The 22075-nt window shown below is 41.4% G+C and overlaps 1 protein-coding gene across 7 annotated transcripts in view; it reads right to left on the reverse strand.

Annotated features, from left to right (window-relative positions):
- magi1b (membrane associated guanylate kinase, WW and PDZ domain containing 1b) overlaps window positions 1-21474 on the reverse strand; it is a 99724-nt gene extending 78250 nt beyond the window's left edge. For 6 of the 7 annotated variants that reach the window (XM_062986915.1, XM_062986917.1, XM_062986912.1 and 3 more), the window contains exon 1: window positions 20665-21455. In XM_062986915.1, coding sequence (XP_062842985.1) covers window positions 20665-20941 — 277 coding nt within the window. In that variant the 5' untranslated portion in view covers window positions 20942-21455. Of the gene's footprint in view, window positions 1-20664 lie in introns of all 7 variants that reach the window. The other variant, XM_062986918.1, reaches the window with a different exon arrangement.
- Between the last annotated feature and the right edge of the window lie 601 nt (window positions 21475-22075).

The following is a 22075-nucleotide window of genomic DNA, read 5'->3' on the forward strand; positions in this document are numbered from 1 at the left end:
CCTCCAGGTGCTCCGGTTTTCTCAGACAGTCCAAAGACGTGCAAGTGAGGTGAACTGGAGATGAAATTGTCCATGACTGTTTAAAATTAAAAGCTTGACTACCTGTCCTGTCATGAATGTAACCACAGTGTAAAACATGACGTTAAAATCTTAATAAAATGAGAGGGGGGTGGGTAAAACAGCCTAACCATCGGGATCTGTCGGTGCACTCTCAGCGCCCGTCCCAAGCCCGGATAGAAATGGGAGGGTTGTGTCCGGAAGGGCGTCCGGCGTAACAGGAGCAACGGAAACAGAATCGTTTTTGTTTAAGGTGTGTTTTCAATAGTGACGTATATAAAATTCTGAAGGTTTGTATATGAACCCAGACGGTTAGCTGATTCAGCCGGTTGGCTGCTCTCCACGTGCATGAACTGAGCGAGTTGGAATCGAATCAGCATCAGAGACGCCGGCGCTCCATCACCAGCTACCATTCCAGGTTCACTCGGTCACACGACTGTAAAACGCAGTCGGCTCGGAGGAGGAAAATAATGGTGTTTTTATAGCGGCGTGACAGCTGCGGTCTAGCTCACTGGAGAAAAGAAAGTGGGGAGAAGAAAGGACGTCTGGCCAGGTAGTTTTTATAGCGGCCTGTCAGAGATCTGGTACGTCTCTCTTAAAACCTTTCGAAAGGGCCTCCAAAGACACGTCACGTCTCAATCTACCCTCCTGGACGTGGTACACCAGGAACCACAATGCCTTCATCCTCCTTATTATACAGACAAGACCTTAAATATCTATTATTCATGCATCTTCTCCCTTTTTCTCTCAATTTAGTCATAGCCAACCAGTCTTTTGCTGCTTGGGAAGCATCCGAGAAGGTATATTTGGAGGATTCAGAGCGCGCTGATCGCCACGTTGCTCCATTTCTGTACAGGCACCTCGGCTACTAACCAGGGTCCTTACGCAGCGTCAAAGACCCCAGTTCTTTTCCCACTCAGCAGACTAGTGGTCGATTTAGTCTGCTGCACTGTCTGCACTGCTGATTGTGCCTGCTAGGGGCGCCCAGCCGACCGGTAGCAGAGCTGAGATTCGAACTCGAAGAGTCCAGAATCCCAACGGTGGTGCACTAGTGGTTTGAGTAACATCGGTCGGAAAGGAAACCTACGCATTTGAGTTATGATGCCTAGATTATCAGATGTAATCCAAGAACTACTAGAAACCACAACATTGGTAACACTGACCACAGTCAAGCAAGCTTTGGAATGAGCTTACAGGCTGCCATGCAAAGACGTTCCTGATCCTGCATTTCAATCTCGGCAACAAACTTCCATCAAGCTTTAGCGTGATGGCAGCAGTTCTATAACTGGAGCATCTTTTCCCACCCAGCAGACTCGTGGCCAGTTTTGTCTGCTGCAGGCACTGTCGACTGTGCCCGCTAAGGGCGCCCAGCTGACCGGTAGCAGAGCTGAGATTCTAGAATACCTACAGTGGTGCTCTAGTGGTTTGAGTAACAGACAGTACTATAATTCTGTCCCTTCTACCCCTGTTAGTTCTGAATACAATGCAAGATAAGCATTTGAGTTATGCTGTCCACAGTCAAGCAAGCTTTGGAATGAGCAATCTCAGCAACAAACTTCCGTCTAGCTATATCGTGATGGCACCAGTTCTATAACTGGGACATTTTTCCCATAGCAGTATCTAAGGCTGTGATAATATATAATATAATGAACATTAAGAAAGACTGATTACAGGTCGTGCATGAAAAATTCCACGAGCTCAGCGCTGGATCTGCTGGAGACAGAACCAGTGAGAACAGCTTCATGGATTATCGAGTCCATTAGTGATCCCCGCGCGAGGCTGACCGATCGTGTCGGTGATAATGCGAGCCATGTGTGCGAATCTGTGCGACGGCCAGAACGTCCGGAACGGCGTCCAACGAAAACAGTCCGCGGCACACGGAGGTTCTCCGCCGTCGTTTAGCTTGGACTGGGATGAGGAGCGTAGCCTTACAGGACTTCTCTTGCCAGACACACCTAGAAAGAATGTATTTTTATACGAGTTCCTCAGATCGCCCAAAACCATCAAGGAGCGACACAATCCCGAGCGTGTGCATGTGTGTTTGGGTAATAAATCATACAGGACTAAAGTTCCTGAGCTCTCTGTGCAGCTTGTGAGGGGGTTCGAGTTTAATCTGACATAAAAATGAGTGCCGAGTTCTGAATCCTGACAGTCGGCTAAACCAAAGCACTGAACTACAGGAACGAGGTCAGAACTTAATACACCAGAATGAAAATGAAGAAGAAGCCGAGCATGTTTCCACAGACCCTGGTGCCATCCTTCACTTTGTGTTTTTGGCACTTTGACACGATTAGCTCGGCACTTTGTGACCGTGGACGATTTACTTATCAAGAGCGACTGACAGAAAACAATTTCTTACTCCAGTACAAGCAGACAAGTCAGACAACAGTCTAACGGCACGTCAACGCCGGCAGCGTCGACTTATTTCTTCATGTTTCCAATTACTGCATTAATACAAGTCCTATATATGAGCTATTTACATCATAATACTTCATAATAATAAAAATGATCAATGAAAAAAAATAATAATAGTAATGAACAATAAAAACAATTAAATTAATAATAATAACATTACCATTATTATGATAATAAAATAATTATTAATAATATCAACTCTTCTGCAATGACCACTAATAATAATAATAACAATAATAAAATTATTAATAATACTTTATTAATAGCAATAATATCACTACTGCTAAAACTATTAATAACAACAACAAAACAACCACAATAAAATAATTAATAATAATAATTTTTTTATAACAGTAATATCCCTACTGTTACTAAAAATAATAATTGCAACAAAACAACAATAGTAATAGTAATAATAAAATAATAAGATACGTACTACTACTAATAATACTTATAACAACAATAATAATTAAATTAATAATTAATTATTTATTACAATATCACTACTACTATTACTACTACTAATAATAACAATAATAATATAATAATAACAACTATTAAAATAATAATAAAGTGTGCGTTATCTATTTGTCTAAAATGTCTGAACTACACAGTGAAATAATCTACAAATCAAGAGCTACAAAGAAAAACAACATAAAAACAAATAACGGCTTAAGTACACAAATCCAAGCAATTAAGGACCTTACTCGAAAGCCCAACAGTAACCGACGAGCTAACGACTTTTTCAGTCTGACCAAACTACACACTGAACGACTAACGAGTTAAACCCTCCAGTCCATCAATTAATTATGATCCTGATTCTGATTCGCTGGAACTAAGAGGATTGTTAGTGTTGCTCAGCAATAAAGGGTTCGGTGAAATGATGAGGTTAGAACATATTTTAACCAATCAGAACGCGTGCTCGGAGCTACCTGTTGTATAATGTTAAAAGGAATGGAACAGTTCACTTCCGGTCAGCGTCGGTCGGGTGTTTTGCATGTTCCTGCAGCAGACCGAGGGCATTTACATCTGTAGGAAAATGGGCAGGTCACTGGTACTTCACTCTATGGTTCTGGTTTCACTAGTACACAAACATGTTTCATAAGCAGGTTTCCTCCACCCTGCTTCATTATGTTCAGGTCACACGCCTAAAAACTGGCACCCACCCGATTCACTCATCAGAGGAGCTTAAAGAGGAAAGGAACAGCGAGCTATCTGACCGACGCGCCGCCCATCCTGCTGCACGTCCTTGACGAACAGACACTATTACACAGACGCTCAGCAGAAGGAGAGTGCACTCTGGAGAGTGAGGAATGTTGTTTCCCAGCGTGCCACCCTGTCTTATCACATACCAGCCAGATAGACAGCAGGAAACGCTAACAAAAACCAGTCAGGGCCATGTGATCCTCACGTAAACAACACCGGCCTCCACCGGCCGGTCACGAAAAATAGTCTGGCCCTAAATAAAAACGTACAAAGTATTTTCCCCTACATTTAATACAGCTGATTAATGAAGACAAGTTTAATTCTGAAGTTTGACGCTTCTAAATGCTATAGACGTAAGCTAGAAGGCTAATGTTGCAAACAAGTTCGGTTTTCCTACAGTCAGCAGTTTTGAATTGCTCAACTAGTTGTTTAATACCCCAGAAAAGACCGATTTGAGTGTTTTTGGCACTACATGACCTACCAGATCTATAAAAATGGACTAAAAGACATCATTACATGTGAAGCCTGGAAACATTTTGGATTTTAGAGAACAAGTGCATCAGAAAACTGCTAAAAATCTCCTAGAGGAAGATGATCACCACTGAGCGAGTGGACGAGATGGCCAAAACAGAAAAGAGCTGCGGAATACATCCAGAGACTCAGGCGACGAAGAAGGCCAAGAATAAGCTGGGATTATGACATCACAACGTGGATTGTGTTGCCAAGGACCAGCCTGCTCCAAGCAACATGAGACAGAGGGCACTGGGGAAAGCTGACCCATCTGGGCGGCCAACCATCACAAAGCAATGACAACATAGTCACGTGACATGGTTTACAGATTATTGATCTATATACTAAAATTGCACCGCTTAACCAGTTTATTTAAGTACATGCAGTTAGCCTAATGCTAATCCGTTATCTATAAACTTCCATTATTACGCCTAATCCGTTGTGCACAAAGGGGACCAAATACATTTTATTTCCAGTCACCACTGAACCTCCACACAAAGAACTTCGAGTCTTCAGAACTGCTACACGTGGCCCTAAAAATAGTCCTGAAAGCCTAAAAGGTTTGAATATGGACGCCCAGCATTAAAGATTAAGATGCGAAGACATGAATCTCTCTTGACCGTGATATGAAATGACATGAAGCATCACAGCGAAGCCTCACGGCGGTTCTTCAGCCGAGAGACGTCAGAGATTCTTCCTGCGCCGCTTATGCTCGAAAAATCCTTAACGACCCTTTAAACGACCTCTTAATTCATGTGTAATTACACACAGAACTCTACAGTCCGGTTCGTTTATCTCTACCAGCAGTCGTGATGGAGTCTCGCAACAAAGGATGTCAAGCACGTCGCTAAAATCACCACTGGCGACCAATCAGGATTACGAGCCTCCTGTCAGACACCTTATAGACACTTCTCAAATGCAAACATGGCAGATTCTTACACCTATTGACCCTTTTTAGCTTCTGTGAGCAGCTCCTTGGTTTTCATGGTTACCTTGAACACTTTGAGCACTTGAATCTCTGGGTGGTCTTTATATACTGTATATAGTTTATATATAGATGGGTTTATCATGTTGTGACCCAACTCTAGGTCCTACAGACCAAAGGGGTTGAATAATGCTACGGTAGCATTACCGAAATGTCCCGTTACTCATTTGCTGCATCATTCGACCGATAACGCGACGTCCAGCTCTGCAGAAAGATTTAGTTGTAAATATTTTGCATGCTTTTCATTTTCTCTTCTTGTTTCAAGACCAGGGAATTGTGAATTGGGTTCAATTCCCACCTAATTAAATCTGTGTGGTCTGTTTCAGTTACATCACATCTTGACTGGAAACAGTTCTGCATCTGGCACGCTGATGAGGCCGGCGCTGTAGCTCTTCCAACCCAGCAGATGTGCGCGTGTGTTGATTAGCGTAGCTGAAGTAAAAGATTTCTAACACTTCCGATGGCGCTCAGACATTTTTAAAGAAAAGGAGGAGGGTCTTCCTCAGAAGCACCTATCATATATGTCATTCTGAAGAGATTGTGTTAAAGCAGGTACCCTATCTTATCCAAAGCCTTCAGATGTCTGGGTCAGAGATTCAGGTGGTCGTATGGGTACTTGGGTGGGCTGGAGGGGTGCTTACTGTGTGGTAGGACAAGCTCTTCTGGGGCTCAAATAGGTTCAGGTGACAAGCTAGACACCTTGGGGGTGGAATTTGTTTGTTTGTTTGTTTGTTTGTTTATTAACGTCATGTTTTACACTCTTAGGTTACATTCGTGACAGACACACGGTAGTTACTCGTTACACAAGATTTATCAGTTCACAAGGTCATATCGATCACAGTTATGGACAATTTTGTATCTCCAATTCACCTCATGTGCATGTCTTTGGACTGGGGGAGACACGGGGAGAACACCTTAGGGGTAGAAAGCTCCATAGGGGGTTGGATAGGTGGTCAAATAGGCGCTTTGCACGGTCGTTTTGTGGGGTCGGACAGGCTCTACACAAGACCGGACGGGCTCTTTAGATCAGGGTTGATATACAGGTTAATTTAATTATAATTATTTTTCTCTGCGACCCACTTTTTGGCCTTGTGACCCAGCATTCGAAAAACCCAGCTTCAGATGCTCGGTTAAGCTCGTGGCTTGGTCAGACACATTCTTTAGGGTAATCGGACCAGTAAGGACAAAGCAATTCAGAGAAGTCGCTTTTCTCTGCAGAAGAGAGACTGGCATGTAATCGACTCCCTTCATGACGTTTCTCCACATAACCATTAGGAATGGTTATTTGTAAAATGGTTATATAACTAATATGTATTTAGATGTAATTTGGCATCTGTAAAGCTTCAACGTTGCTGCTTTTAAGCCAGTAGATAAGACGCTTCACAGTGTCCCAAACATTAAGTTTCCATAGTAAACCGTATGTTAAATTTTTTATGAATTGATGAATTCTGTATTATTTTACAAGAAAAACAAATGAAATCCATCAAGTTCTGGCATGTTTGCACCAAAAATGTCCAAAACTCACTCCAGACATTATTACAAACTCCAATTATTATTTCTTTGCTAATTACAACTTTTAGTTCAATTTAATTGTGTGTGTGTATGATTTGCGTCTAAGGTTAATTAAGTCTAATTCATTCAAATTACTGAGGAAGAAGGAGGTCTCTGCTGAGTCTTGTTCCTCTCAAGGTTCCTTTCATTTTCATTTTAATGTTGTTTTTCTTGCCACTGTCGCCCTAGGCTTGCTCACCAGGAGGTTTTTGGTCTGTCGTTCCTGGATTCTGTAACGTTTCTTTGAGATGATGTCTATTGTAAAATAACTTTGACTTCTCCATGTCTGGTTAAAGATATTACAGTAGAGCTGTCTGCAGTCAAGTGAGTCCCGGTGCTTTCTTGTTTTTCCAGTTTCCGAAGCACGTTTTCCATTTATTGGAAAATGTTTACATTGTACCTTGCATTACAAAGTCAAAACAGCCTTTACGGGAAGAGCTACCGGTTTAGAAATCCAAGACGAACCTTAACGTACCCTAAACATCACGCATCACAACTGGCTCAATGTTGAAACAACCTTCATGCATTGGTCATTCATAGTACATCATCCTTTAACAGCTTCTGTCCACTTGGTACTTGGTATGACCCAGTGTCAGAAGTCTGCGACACACTTGTGTAATAAGTTCAAGATCTGGGATTTAAATTGTTAAATAAACCCTGAAATTAACTGAAACGACCATAAGCAAGTGTGTGTGGAAACAGCTCAGTGTAGAAACTATGCACAATGCCTGGGGTGAGTCAGATTCTTGGCCTGGTCTGAAGGACCGACGTCATAATGAAGCAGGACCACCCAGTCTAATGGGCAGATGCAAACAGAGGCATTGTTATGGGCGTGTATTCCAGTCTGGAAGTGATTTCCAGAGGAAAAACTATGATCTTTCAATTAAATTCTCCTTTAAATTGATCTGAAAACCTCGTGATCTCTTTACACAGATGCATTTTACGTCATCCTACACTCCCGAGAAGAGGGCATGTCTAAATTCTTAGATGTTCCTACTGAGGTGCCTGAATTCTGACTGAATAACGAGGGAGCGATAACGTCTAGAACAAGCTGACTCGTTCAGTCGTCATGGGAAGTTTATCAGACTCCAGCGTTGCAGCCCAGGGCACAAAGAAGCCAGAAAAATGCATCACGAGGTGAGACGGATGATCTGGAGGATTTCAGTCGAGTAAATTGTCGAGTAAATTGTCGAGTAAATTGTCAGTAAACAAAGCGTTCATGTGGGTTCATCTGAGCAAAGCCTGTGGCATCACGTGGCATCTGTTTTCCAGAAACGGTTCCTTCAAACACACGACTGCATTCGATCACACAGTGGATTCAGACTTCTAAACTTCACGCATGAAGAAGGAAACGCCACATAAAGACCCAAATGATTCCCACGGCTAGAAAAATGATCAGACTGGTCAGAAAGCTTCTTTAGATAGATCAGACTGGTCAGAAAACTTCTTCAGACAGATCAGACTGGTCAGAAAACTTCTTTAGATAGATCAGACTGGTCAGAAAGCTTCTTTAGGAAGATCAGACTGGTCAGATTAGTGGGTACAAGTGGAGGAAAAGTGGAGGCGAGGCTGTTATAGCAGCAAAGTCATACTACCACCATATATTTTTTAGACTAAATAAAAAGTATTTTATTTATAATGTTTGGGGATGCGTTACAAAACATGCTGACCTTTATAAGTCTTCATCAGCGGCAGAATGAAGCGTAACAGTCACGTTAAACTCGGCGTTTCTTTATTACCTCACAGCGCAGGACCAGTTTAATTACCTAGACGATACGCTGGACCTATTAAAGGTCCAATAAGTGGTTTGCTTGGTGCCTTTTGGTGAGGCCACGTAATCCTGTCTGAGCCTGTGAAACCATAAATGTACCGACACCATTAACAGGCACACTGGTCACTGTGAAGCAGAACTCAGAAAGTACCAAAATATTAACAGCAGAAAGAAATAAAGTCAACATTCACAATAGCATCGGCGCTAAACTGTTCCTTTTCAGCAGGTTTGTAAGAAATGTCCACTAATAAGCTGCCTTCGTTTGGGCAATTTAATCAAAAGGCAGCGACATGGGCTTCAATCTAATTAAAAACCAGCACAGAAGGCCATGAGGAATTTGATTAGCCTCAGAGCACTGTGGTCTGAAGCGACACACCGGCGTCCACGTATAAATCACTTCTCCATTAAATAAATGCGCTATTTTGTACCCAACTGCAAATGGATTCAAAATTTAAAAAGTACAAATTAGCCGAGGTTCTTCAGTGAGGATGAATTAAAGACGGACACTACAGACCGTATCATACAGACCAAGCACTGACCGTACAGATTATAAACTGAGACTTTTTCTTTTTATTTATTATCATGATTAGGTTTCAGTTTCAGGTCGTTGTGATTCTGATTTCATTCTACGTTCCTCACAGACTCTAAAACGGATCATCAGAGACCAGAGTGCAGCTAAAGGAAGGAACTTCCAAACAAATCATAAAAAACAACCCAAAACATCCTGAGTCCACCGGGCCTGGTTTCCTGGCTCAATTCAGCACCGGAGGCCAATTTTATAAAAGAATGAAGTGTAGCACGAGACGGGGACATTTTAAGATTTAGTTTCTTCTTCTTGATAATAATAATATAAATTAATGATAATAAGAAAAGGAATCAAAATAATAACATTAATAATAATAGTAATAACAATAATAATAAATATAAAATGATTACAATAATAAAAATAATAATAATAAAACGATGGCAATAATACATAAAGAAAAAAAAATAGAAAAATAATAGAAATATTATAAAAAAATAATAGAAATAATAATAATATTAATAATAATACAATTATGGCAAAAATAAAAATAATAATAAAATAAATGATAATAATATTATTAATAATAAGAAAAAGAATCAAAATAACAGAATAATAACAATTATAATTATAATATTAATAAAATGATGGCAACATTAAAGAAAGAAATAATAATAATATTAATAATAATAATAAATAATTATAATAATAAATAATTATAATAAATTATGGCAACAATAAATAACAAAATAATTTATAATTTAATAATAATAATGATGATGATGATGATGATGATGATGAGGCCTGTAAATCTGAGAGTACTGGTGACCTGGTGTCCACAGGCACAAACAATGACACTTCAGTATTAACTGTACTGTAATGTAACCCGGGGGGCGTCTGAACCTTTGCATAAGGTGAATCTGTGGACTGAAACTGAGATAAGTGGACAGAGGCGAGGCAGAAACCGAGCGAGCGCTTTAGTAACCCCTGATCTCACCACATTCCAGCAGAGCAGGTTTATCAGCATGACTTCCATTCTTCCTCTCACACACACTCACGTACCTCCAGTCAGTGTGTGTGTGTGTGTGTGTGTGTGTGTGAACATGTCACCGGCAAGCAGGGCCCGTATGTAACACCAATTCATTTAGATTACACAAACATTACTGTGCAAAAGTACACACACACACACACACACACACACACACACACACACACACACACACACACACACACACACACACACACACTTACTTTCTGAGGTCTGTTTTCCAGTTGAGACGTTAATGATCAACCAAATAACTGATAACAGACAACCAGTTTATTGTTTGTTCTTCAATGCTGTTAGTGAAGAAGGTCGTTTGAGCAGCTGAGATTGAAATAAAATGCAGAACTAAGATTACAGATTATCAACAAACGCTAATTTCCTAACTGAGCCACAATGGAGGACAATTTCCAGCTAAAACTAAGCTGGTGCTGCCTGGACTTTTGTAAAATAAACATCCAGTACATCCTGAATTAAGTTCGAGTGGCACAGCAGTCTAACGTGCTCCACTTACCATATAGAAGCACTTTGTAGTTCTACAATTACTGACTGTAGTCCAGCTGTTTCTCTGAATACTTTGTTAGCCCCCTTTCATGCTGTTCTTCAATGGTCAGGACCCCCACAGAGCAGGTATTATTTAGGTGGTGGATCATTCTCAGCACTGCAGTGACACTGACATGGTGGTGGTGTGTTAGTGTGTGTTGTGCTGGTATGAGTGGATCAGACACAGCAGCGCTGCTGGAGTTTTTAAATACCGTGTCCACTCACTGTCCACTCTATTAGACACTCCTACCTAGTCGGTCCACCATGTAGATGTAAAGTCAGAGACGATCACTCATCTATCGCTGCTGTTTGAGTCGCTCATCTTCTAGATCTTCATCAGTGGTCACAGGACGCTGCCCACGGGGCGCTGTCGGCTGGATATGTTTGGTTGGTGGACTATTTTCAGTCCAGCAGGGACAGTGAGGTGTTTAAAAACTCCAGGAGCGCTGCTGTGTCTGATCCACTCATGGCAACCAGACAGTAGTGAGGCTTGAACCAGCGACCTTTGGATTACTAGTCCAGTACCTTAACCGCTAGGCTACAACTGTCCTCCTAAGCTCTCGAGATCCTGAATTAACACAACACAGTTGGCCGGAGGGAAAAGGTCGAGTCTTCATGATTTGCGGATATTTGTGCGTCAATCCGTACGCGGTGCTGCTCTCTGCAAGACTCCGTCTCTGGCAGGTCTACAGCGATGGAGGAAGTTTTCATTAGGAAATATTATATTATATATTAAAGTTGGGGGGAAAAAAGGGGAATGCAAAGATAGAAATGAATATTAATATTACTAATTGATATTAAGAATAATTCAGCCTAAAGTCGCAGCCTAACCAAACTCACATGAAAAGAATGTGGATAATTTAAGAGGCATGAAATCTAAAGAGACAAAACGACTGCAATGAAGTGATTTCATAATGCGACAGAAAGAATTCCACTCAGCATCTGGCAAAGCCGAGCGGCTCCAATCTCATCACTTTTATCACAAGCTGGAGTCTTTTTAAAGAATGTTCTAGGCTAGCGGCAGCTACAGCGCTGTGTGGATGGGACTTGCTTTATTTAGGGAGGTGTAAACATGTAAATGGAGGGGTTTATCCCACCCCAATCAGTCAGATATATATTTAACATATATTTAATATATTACATTTATTTCAGTGACATATAGCATGGGACACAGACAAGAAGATGTCATATAGTTTAGCTCATTTTTAAACTGGTTTCATTAATTTCCCCCTTTTTCCATCCTAATTTACATATTCCGAAATTCCTTGCGCACTATCTGCACTATCTATAGCAGATCACACTTCTCTTACTGTACTCTTCAGCCGCTCGAGACAACGCCTCAGCCAGACACTAGTAGTCACTGTTGCATTAGAAAGTACGCTACACCTCATTCTGCCTCGCCTCATGCAAGTGAAAAGATGCAGTCGGTACTGCACACGTGTCGGAAGGGGAGCATGTCAGTCTCGCTCTCCTCAATCAGGACGGGGATTGGCATCAGTAGAGAGAAAGCGTAATGCACTGGGTAATTAGATGCGCTAAAATTCGGGAGAAAATGCATAAAACAAAACAAAAATAGCAATTTCGTTTATATCTCCTGCTGTTTTCATACAGCGGAGTAAAACTTTCATTTGTACATTTAAAAAAGGAGTTCGAGTAAACAACAACACAGCGAGCTGCTCCTCCATCACTGAGTTTTACAAAGTGCTAATAAGTCATGACCAGCTTAAGACGTCAATCCCAGAGTGCTAATAACAAGAACTACAGCTGCTAACACCACTGATTTCCAATTAGCATAATGCATGACCTAATTAACACCACATTTCCCCGACATCACATGGTTCCCATCATGCACTGGGATGCTAAACCTCACTGACTCCCTCGCAAACCTGGGGCCGTAACATACGAACCCCATCTCACCACATTATGTTAGATTTAATGATCCGGTCATGACTAAGCTGACAGAGGCCGACATGAGATTTAGACGTACCCGCTTCCTTCTTGGGAGGGAAAACACCGCGGCTGTAACATCAGGAGCCGTACGGGGTTAATGGTGGACAGATAATGCCCACTGGGACTGATTTGTACTGACAGTGAAGAGAACCGAGCACAGACGATAACAAATTAATCCACACGCTCGAACACATTCACGTACGGAGAGGTTTTCCCCACAGAGAGACTGGAACACACACCAGTCAGGGGAAAAAATGAAATATAGCCAGAATATCTACTAGCGTCCGCTCCGACTCCACCTGTAACGTGATGACCTCATTCAGCCCCATTTATACATACAACTCAACAGCAGGAAAAAGGAAGCACCACCCCCCCACACACACACACGTAAACTTTCCATTCCCAATACACTCCACGACGCATGAGGCACAAACAGGAGCCAGTGGCAAGATACATGTTTTACACTTTGGTTCCATTCATGACAGGACAGGTAGTCACCAGGGAGTCAAACCCAGGACCCTCTTGCTGCAACGCCACCCACCATGCCACAGTGTCCATAATAATAATAATAATAATAATAATAATAACCATCTGGGTGCTGGGTGTAAGATGTTCTACTAGACATGGGCCTAGCATAGCATTCCCCTCGCTCATGAGTCCTAGGTCCTGTAATTTTCACCCGTTTCCTTGACGTGATTTCATTCAGTTCAGTGATTAGCACAGCACTAAGCATAAAATGAGTTTAAAAGTTTGCATTCTTTGTTTACATTAGCATTAGCCATTAGCATTCAGCTCATGCTGTGTTTTCTTACAGTTCTTTACTGTATTAAAATGTACTGTATCCTGATTTCGAGCCCTGGCAACAAAAACAGTGAGTGTTTACGCAGTAAAGCAACCAGCCGGTTCAAGCAGGAAGGCGTATCACTAGTAACACAGCGTTCCTTCCCCCGTTCTGTAAGAGTAAACAGGTGAAATGGCGTCATGTGTTCGTGTGTTTGTGTGTTCGTGTGTTTTGTGTTGCGAGACAGAGTCAGTTTCTCTCTAACCAGTCTGACAGGTCGCACCAGCAGGAGTGTCAGATATCGGACTGTAACACCAAAATAAAACCACACTGTCGTTATATTTGACTAATATTATTGGTCAGGGAATTTAAACTGTGTATTATTTGTAAACGCGTCTAGTTTTACACACTTTTATTTGCTCCTATAGATCATTTGAAGTGTTGTATAACCTCTCATAACGTCAGGCGTATTTCTGCTTTTTATTTTTAAATAAGATCCTACAGAAAGGGTTGAACAGCCGAGATCAAATTCCACATTTTGTTTTGCACATTAGAAAAATAAACACTTAAGCACTGTCGCCTCACAGCAAGAAGGTCCTGGTTTCGATTCCCAGCTGAAGCAGTCCGGGTCCGTTCTGTGTGGAGTTTGCATGTTCTCCCTGTGTCTGTGTGGGTTTCCTCCGGGAGCTCCGGTTTCCTCCCACAGTACCAAGTCGTGCAAATGAGGTGAACCGGAGACACAAAATTGTCCATGACTGTGTTTGATATTAAACTTGAACTGATGACTCTTGTGTAACCAGTAACTACCTGTCCTGACATTAAAATCCTAATAAATAAATAAATAAATAATAAGTCTATATCTTTTTATACAACAGTCTTGGTTGTTAGATATACAGTACATATACATGTATAAATGTTATATTGCAGATTTCAGCAGGTAAGAACTTGAGGTCAGGATCAGCCATATGTCCATGGAGAGGAAGGGGTTAAGGGTGTCGTTCACTGACCAAACATTGGTAGCCTGGCGGAGCCAGTATTTCAACACCTAACCTCGCTATTGAGAGTCCAAAGTCCTAAACACTGAGCATGAAGTTAATCATTTTTTACTGGGCAAGCACAACACAGAGTTGGGCAAACATGGTCCGGGCACATTTGCTCGCCGAACTATCCACTTTGTCCAATAAGTGTTTATGTATTAAGTATTCACATCATTTACGCTCTTTATTACGTTCCGGTAGAGAAAGTGCGTGAAATGAGATCAGACACACAGAACAGAGAGACCCAAAGAGAAACAGATAAAAGCCAGCGCTGGTTTTAGATGAACAACAGTGTGGGCCGTGACAGGTGAGCAGATAAAGTCTCAGTAACATTAACCAGCAGAACCGGATTCCAACCAGTTCAGATGACGGGCTGGATAAACACGTTTCAGGGACATTCTCCAGCCTTCCTGGAGTCCTTACACTAACAGGTGCCACGAGAAAGAGCAGAGAGAATGATTTGTTGTTGTTGTTGTTTAGAATTTCACCTCTTATACCCCTTTACATTCAAAACTCATGTAAATAGCAGGTTGCCTTCACCAGTATTACTCAGCAATTTGCATTTTTCTTCTGATGTAACAGAACAAAACAATAATCCAATACACAACCAGTCTGGAAAGATTTACATCTGAAGACGTCTGAAAGTGGAGAATTAGACTCGGCATAATGTCTATTATTAATGTTATACACTTATAAATGATTCCACGTTACTGACTCTTCACTTCTCAGCCAACAGCACTTATTTCTCAAACAATGACATTTACAGACAGTTGTTTCTATGCAGGATTAGATTTGGAGATAGATAGATAGATAGATAGATAGATAGATAGATAGATAGATAGATAGATAGATAGATAGATAGATAGATTAGACAGACAGACAGATAGACAGACAGACAGATTAGATAGACAGACAGACAGATTAGATAGACAGACAGACAGACATACATACATACATACATACATACAGACAGGGCAGTTGTAGCCTAGTGGTCAAGGTATTGGACCAGTAATCAAAAGGTTGCTGGTTCAAGCCCCACCACTGCCAGGTTGTCACTGTTGGGTCCTTGAGCAAGGCCCTTAACCCTCAATTGGTTAGACAGTATGCTGCCACACTACTGTAAGTCGCTTTGGATAAAAGCTTCTGCTAAATGCCAAAAAAAAAATTTAAAAAAAAAAATTAAATACAGACAGATAGACAGACAGACAGGAGTTTCATGTTAACAACGTTTTAGGATTAATTCAATAAAAAAAGGCAGAAACGTAAAACTAACATAAATATTAACACCGTGACATTAATAACATCTGAGTACTAAAGTGTCGGGGTCAGAAAGGGAACCTTTCATAATTACTGCATAAATCCTCACGAAAAACTTCAAAGTACACGCTAGGTCTCCCTGCGACAGATAGAAAGAATTAATTCGTCATGGATTCTTCCTCTTACTGCTCTGAGCTTTCATCTGCTCCTGACGTTTTGTCAGGGAGGGTAGAAACTCCAGCATTATACCATTCAACAGGGGGAAAAGCTCTGAATGAAAACCTCCTAGAGAAAGAGACAATAAAATAAGTTTTTTTTAGCTCAGCAATACTTCTTTATAAAGTGTGTGTGTGTGTGTGTGTGTGTGTGTGTGTGTGTGTGTGTGTGTGTGTGCGCTTTCTGATCTCCGCCTGTATTTAATCCGGCACAAAGTTACGAGACCACATGAGAGAATTCAGAATAGCATCGAGCGCTGCCCTTCATCTCAAACCTCACTTCTGCACGTGCTCAGTTGGAGCAGAAGGCTAAATACAGCAGCAATGACATGCTTATAGGAAAGAATCAAAGTGAACAAGCTGAAGCAGTTTAGGGAAGGCCCTTTTCTGTTCCAGCTTAAAATACATGACCTCAGCCTTACTGAACAGCTCTGGGATGAACTTAAACACCGGTGCCCAGCTTGAATGGGCACAAATTCCCACAGACATACTTTGAAGTCTTTTGAAAAGATCACTCTATTTTAATACCATTTGTTTTTGAAATGGGACGTCCAACAAGCTCATGGTCAGGTGCCCAAATACTTTTGACCGTATAGTAGAATAGAACGCCTTTATCATATATGCATGTAAAGTACACTGGAGTCGAGAGGATTACGGGCCTTGCTCAAGGGCCCATCAATGGCTGCATGACAGAGCTGGGATTTAAACTCTCAACCTTTCGACCGATAAACCAAAGCTCTACTCACTAGGCTAGCACAGTCCCTGTGTATTTATTAATTAGTATAAAACAAATCAGTCGTGTATAGACATTCATGTTATGAATTTACATTAAATATGCTAAATATTACAGACTGAACCATGGACTACGTAAAACGGGCAGCTCTGGAATGACCATTGTGGGGTCTCGCTCAGTAAAAGCAGCAGCGGGAAGCTAATTAGAGGTAATTCACGGGGGTCAGACCTTTCACGCCTTTACCAATCAGCTTGTTCCAATATGTCCCTGTCTGACCACGTGCTAAGCTACAGGTCACATTCCTCCCATCCACAGGAGAATAAATAACATTAGCCGTTAACGTAACGAGCACATGACGGGCTTTCTCTTTAGGTCAGTGCAGTCCAGACTCTGGTCATTTTTAATGTGTGTGTGCTTGGATTCTGTCGTCATTGTTAACAGAAGGAGAAATTTTAAGCAGTTACGGGCACAGAGGGCAAAGCTGGCATTTCTTTTGACCAAACTGACTTACATGAATTAAATTGTACATTTCTGTGATGGAACGTGAACTCTCTAGCTCTCGGATGCTTCCGTCTCTTTCAATCCTGAACCAGCAGGTGTATAAACTCAACACCTGGCAACCCAAATTTCTACATAAAACAATACATGATGTATTTAAATGAAATATAATACAATACAATAATAACAATATAGCAATATTTAAAAATATGTATTTTAAAAGGTTTAACATACAGGATACAAGATAATTAATTAGTAGATTAATTAATTAGTACAAATGATGCCAGTTCAGTCTGGTTGCCAAGTCCCTGTTCAAATAAATTACAATAAAATAACTGCCCTGCTTTGTTATATCATTATAATGCTTTATGCTATAATACTTCAGTTATTCGTGTATAATTACATCATTAATTATATAATCTCAAGCACTGGTGAAATTAGTGTGAATTTAATCGTGCAAATTCGGTGCTAACTGCTAATGCTATGCTAACGTTAATGGTGGCAAGTTTTAAGGCATTTTACTACTAATTAAAACATATATATGATATATGCATTATATCATAGTCCTTACAATATACTCTAAAACGTTTGGCTTCTATTTTATAAACTATTTATAATTTAAAAACATAACTTTAGGTAGCCAGAATGCTATGTTGCTAAAGCTAAAAGTCTGTGCCTGATCTAGTTTGGTACTTAGCTAATTTGACTATATTTAGTACAGTTGTATGTGGTATGAGACAGGGCCAAAATAAAGTTATTAAATATTAAATAAATACATACTTTTAATATAATATATAATATAGTATTTTAATAAGATGGAGATTTTTACAACTGTCTGTTTTCTAAGCTATTTACATTTACTTTTTTGGTATTCAGCAGATGCGTTTTATTCAAATCGACTTACAGTACAGTGACAGTACACAATCTAAGCAATTGAAAGTTAAGGGCCTTGCTCAAGGGCCCAACACTGGCAACCTTGCAGTAAAGGGGCTTAAACCAGCAACCTTTTGATTATTGGACCAGTATCTTAACCACTAGGCTACATCTGCCCTACAGCTACAGCAATAAAAACTAAAAAGTGCTTTAGTTTATGTCAGAGAAGAAAAGAATTAAACTTGTGATTGTCCTACAGAGACCTTCTGTCTAAATGTCTAAACTCTGTGCCCTCAGTCTCACTGTAAATCAACCGGGCACGAGCAAACCCACAAAAAAAACAACACACGAGCACCTCCAGTAACCACCAAGCATTTCCATCTGCTCCTGCACACTGGAAGTAAATTATAAAACCACCCCCGGCTACGTTTATCGTCTCAGTTTCACTGCGTCATGTTCCACTCATGCTAACGCTCACCAGACCGCCTGCGCGCGTGTCATTACCAGCCAGTTGCCAGTTACCAGTTACTAAGCAAGCCAAGCTAACCCAGTTCAGACGTTTACCGTGACCCCCGCCCCTTCCCTTCCCTCCCCTCCCCTCCCCTGATGCCACTTCTCGCTGCTATGTGCACCGGCTCAAGCGGGATTAGCCTGATCCCAGAGTAAACAGAGAAACCAGCCACATTAAATAAACCCCCACGTGCATTCCAGACTCCAGTATATCTTCACTAATTCAGCCCCATGGCAAACTTGGAGACCGGGATGCAGCAAAAATCTTCATATCTACGGTCTCCAGATTAGGAACGCTGATATGGGATCCATTTCAATGGCCAAGAACTCGAAGCTAATCTCAGTGTCGAGCAGAATAAATTCAAAACGACTTAAGAAATGCTTTTATCCGGGCTAACGTAAAACAGGAACATTTTAAGAGCTTTTAAGGACTGGAGATTGATTAAACAATAAAAGGGGTCCAAAACGTAGCTTTGTGGGATTCTGAGTCCCAAGTGGGTCCAAGCATTGAGCTTTGTAAATCTCTGAGACATCATGAGACTTAAAGACTTCATAAAGATTCAACAGAAGCATAAAGAGTCCAACATTGAGCCTTGCAGGACTCCACAACAGAGATAACTGAGCTCTGTGCTCACAAGATACTGCACACTTGGACCACAGGATTAAACCAAGCCTTGTGGGACTCACGTTACTTCGACAGGGACAACAGGAACATCAAGAGCCTCAAGCTTGAGCCTTGTGGGACTCCACAAGATGCAGCCTGATATTATGGGGTATTAAGAATCCCAGAATTATGCTTTATGTTGCTTCAGCAGAGGCATCAAAAGCCCCAGAACTAATCCCTTGAGATTCTCTAGCATGTTGCATCAAGACATAAATCATGAGCAGGATATTATATGATGCCCCACCACGTGGATAACGAGTCCCAAAACAAATAAAGCTCAAGGTCCGGAGCACACGAAAGAACCCGCAGTAACAGGTCCGTCCCGTACCCCGTGCTGTACAGTAAAGTGCCGTTTCTATACAGCCGCACTATGAATCACGTCCGCCAGCTGACTCCCCCAAAATGAAAATGCTCAGCAAATGAGAAGCGAGTCGTGAAGTGAAATCGATAAAATTTATATCAGCATGAATTATCAGCACTGCAGGTCGTGCTAGAATATTCAGCACAAAACAAGAGTCAAGATCAAGGTCCTTTCATCAGATTTTTTATCAGATTCCATTACCAGAACTTTAAATAAGGGTAAATACTGATATCCAAGTACAGTAGCAGGGCTCAACCCTTAAAATCCAGGTAAAGCTTTTCACCAACTTATTGTTTACTTTTTTAATTCCACAAGCTATAGGTGGATGCTCGTCTTCCTTGGGTGAATCGAGACTTTTAAGCCAGACTTGTGGCTCGAAAGGTAGGAGGTACAAAAAGAGTAGTGCATTTTGGCTTTGTAGTGAGGCATCGTGGTTCTGAATTTAATATGGACAGCAGTGGGGTAACGTGGCCACCCCTGGACAGCGTGAAAACCAGGCCGCACGTGTGGCTGCATTCTGGATTAGTCGCAGTGGTCTAGTGGTGGACATTGACATCACAGCTGGATTTGTTGGGATTTTGTAATGGGTTTGCTGGCACACTCCAAAATCTTGAAAGCCTTCCAAAGAGTGGAGGCTGTTATAGCTACAATGGAAAAATGGAAACACCATTTAAATGCTCATGTTCTAGATGTGTCTACATTCCTTTGGCCATATAGCTGAGAGTGTCCAAACTGGAACTGGTCCAACTGAATGGGCACAGGTTCTCACAAGCACACTCCAAAATCTTGTGGAAAGCCCTTGGTTTTGAGGTGTCTACATACTTTTGGCCATATAGCTGAGAGTGTCCAAACTGGAACTGGCCCAACTGGTGTGCATGGAGTGAAAAAGCTTCCCAGACAGATTTTATTTTGTTTAACCGAATGGGCACAAATTCTCACAGGCACACTCCAAAATCTTGAAAGCCTTCCAAAGAGTGGAGGCTGTTATAGCTACAATGTTTAAATGCTCATGTTCTAGAGGTGTCTACATTCTTTTGGCCACATAGCTGAGAGTGTCCAAACTGGAACTGGTCCAACTGGTGGGCATGGAGTGAAAAAGCTTCCCAGACAGATTTTACTGGATGAGCACAAATCCCCACAGGCACACTCCAAAATCAAAATAGAAAGACATGTCGCTCTTACCTTGCGGGACGGTTTTAAGTCGGACCGGTCCTGAGCAGTTGTTGACGATATTCAGCACATCATAGAGCGGTAATCCCGATACCGATACCGCCTCCACCTCCAGCACGAGCTCCCCCTCACCCACGGTATCATTCTCCACGCGCTCCACGAACACGAACTGTCCGCGCTCCGCTCCTCCCTGCAGCCGCACCAGGAGCTCCCCGCGCGCAGCCCGAGGCACCGCGCGCTCCCGCACCGCCGCGCTCCAGTGATTCCGCTTCTGCACCAGCCTGGACATCTCGAGAGCACCGGGCGCGCTCGTGCACACACCGTCCCGCACAACCGACCGACCAACCGAGTCCTAAATCAGCAGCAGCAGCAGCAGCAGCGATCACCGCCAAACCCAAACCTACCGACCCGGTTCTTTCAGGACACTCTGAGAAGTTTCTCCTCCGCCCTTCCGAACATTAAACTCCACTTTTAAAGCATCAGGACATCGTGCAGATTATCCGGTTCGGTTGAGCGCGCGCGCGTTATTCCTCGTGAGTGTCATTTCCCCCGAACGCCTCACGCGCAAACTTCTTCCTATTAATTCCACTCTTCTTCTCTTCGTGTTGTTGTTTCACTATCACAAACTTCCTAATCCTTCATTTATCCGTCCGATAAGCCGAACCGAGGCTCGTTATCGCGTCCCGTAGCTCCGTTAACCGAATTTAACGTGTTTGTGATATTTAATGTGAGTAATAACGTTAGCGCGAGCGCTGCGTCCTGCGCCTCGTCCCTCCGTAATGAGCGCATGTACAATACAGCTGGAGGGAACTCCGCGCATGCGCACTGCCTCCCCAGCGGAGTTCTGACGGGGAAACCCTGAAGCGCTCCGATCCGACCACAGGGTCAAAACGCCGACGGTTAACAATACCAGTACATTAAAAATATATATAAATAAATAAAAACAAGACCAATAATAATAATAGTATAACTACTATTATTATTTTTATTATAATAATAATAATAATTATTATTATTATTATTACTGTCACAATTATCATTATTATAATTATTATGATCACAATTATTATTATTATTATTATTATTATTATCACAATTATTATTATTATTATTTATTTGTATTATTATTATTATCATCACAATTGTTATTATTATTATTATTCCAATCTAACCACAGGGTCATAACGCCAACGATTTACAGTACCAGTACATTAAAAATAAGATAAATATTGATGGTATTATTATTATATTATTATTTATTTGTATTATTATTATTATCATCACAATTGTTATTATTATTATTATTATTATTTTTATTCCAATGTAACCACAGGGTCGTAACGCTGACAGTTTACGGTATCAATACATTAAATAAATAAATAAATAAAAGCAACATTACATTTACATTTACATTTTCAGCAGA

The sequence above is a fragment of the Trichomycterus rosablanca genome, chromosome 24 (assembly GCF_030014385.1).
Source record: "Trichomycterus rosablanca isolate fTriRos1 chromosome 24, fTriRos1.hap1, whole genome shotgun sequence".
Taxonomy (NCBI): Eukaryota; Metazoa; Chordata; class Actinopteri; order Siluriformes; family Trichomycteridae; genus Trichomycterus; species Trichomycterus rosablanca.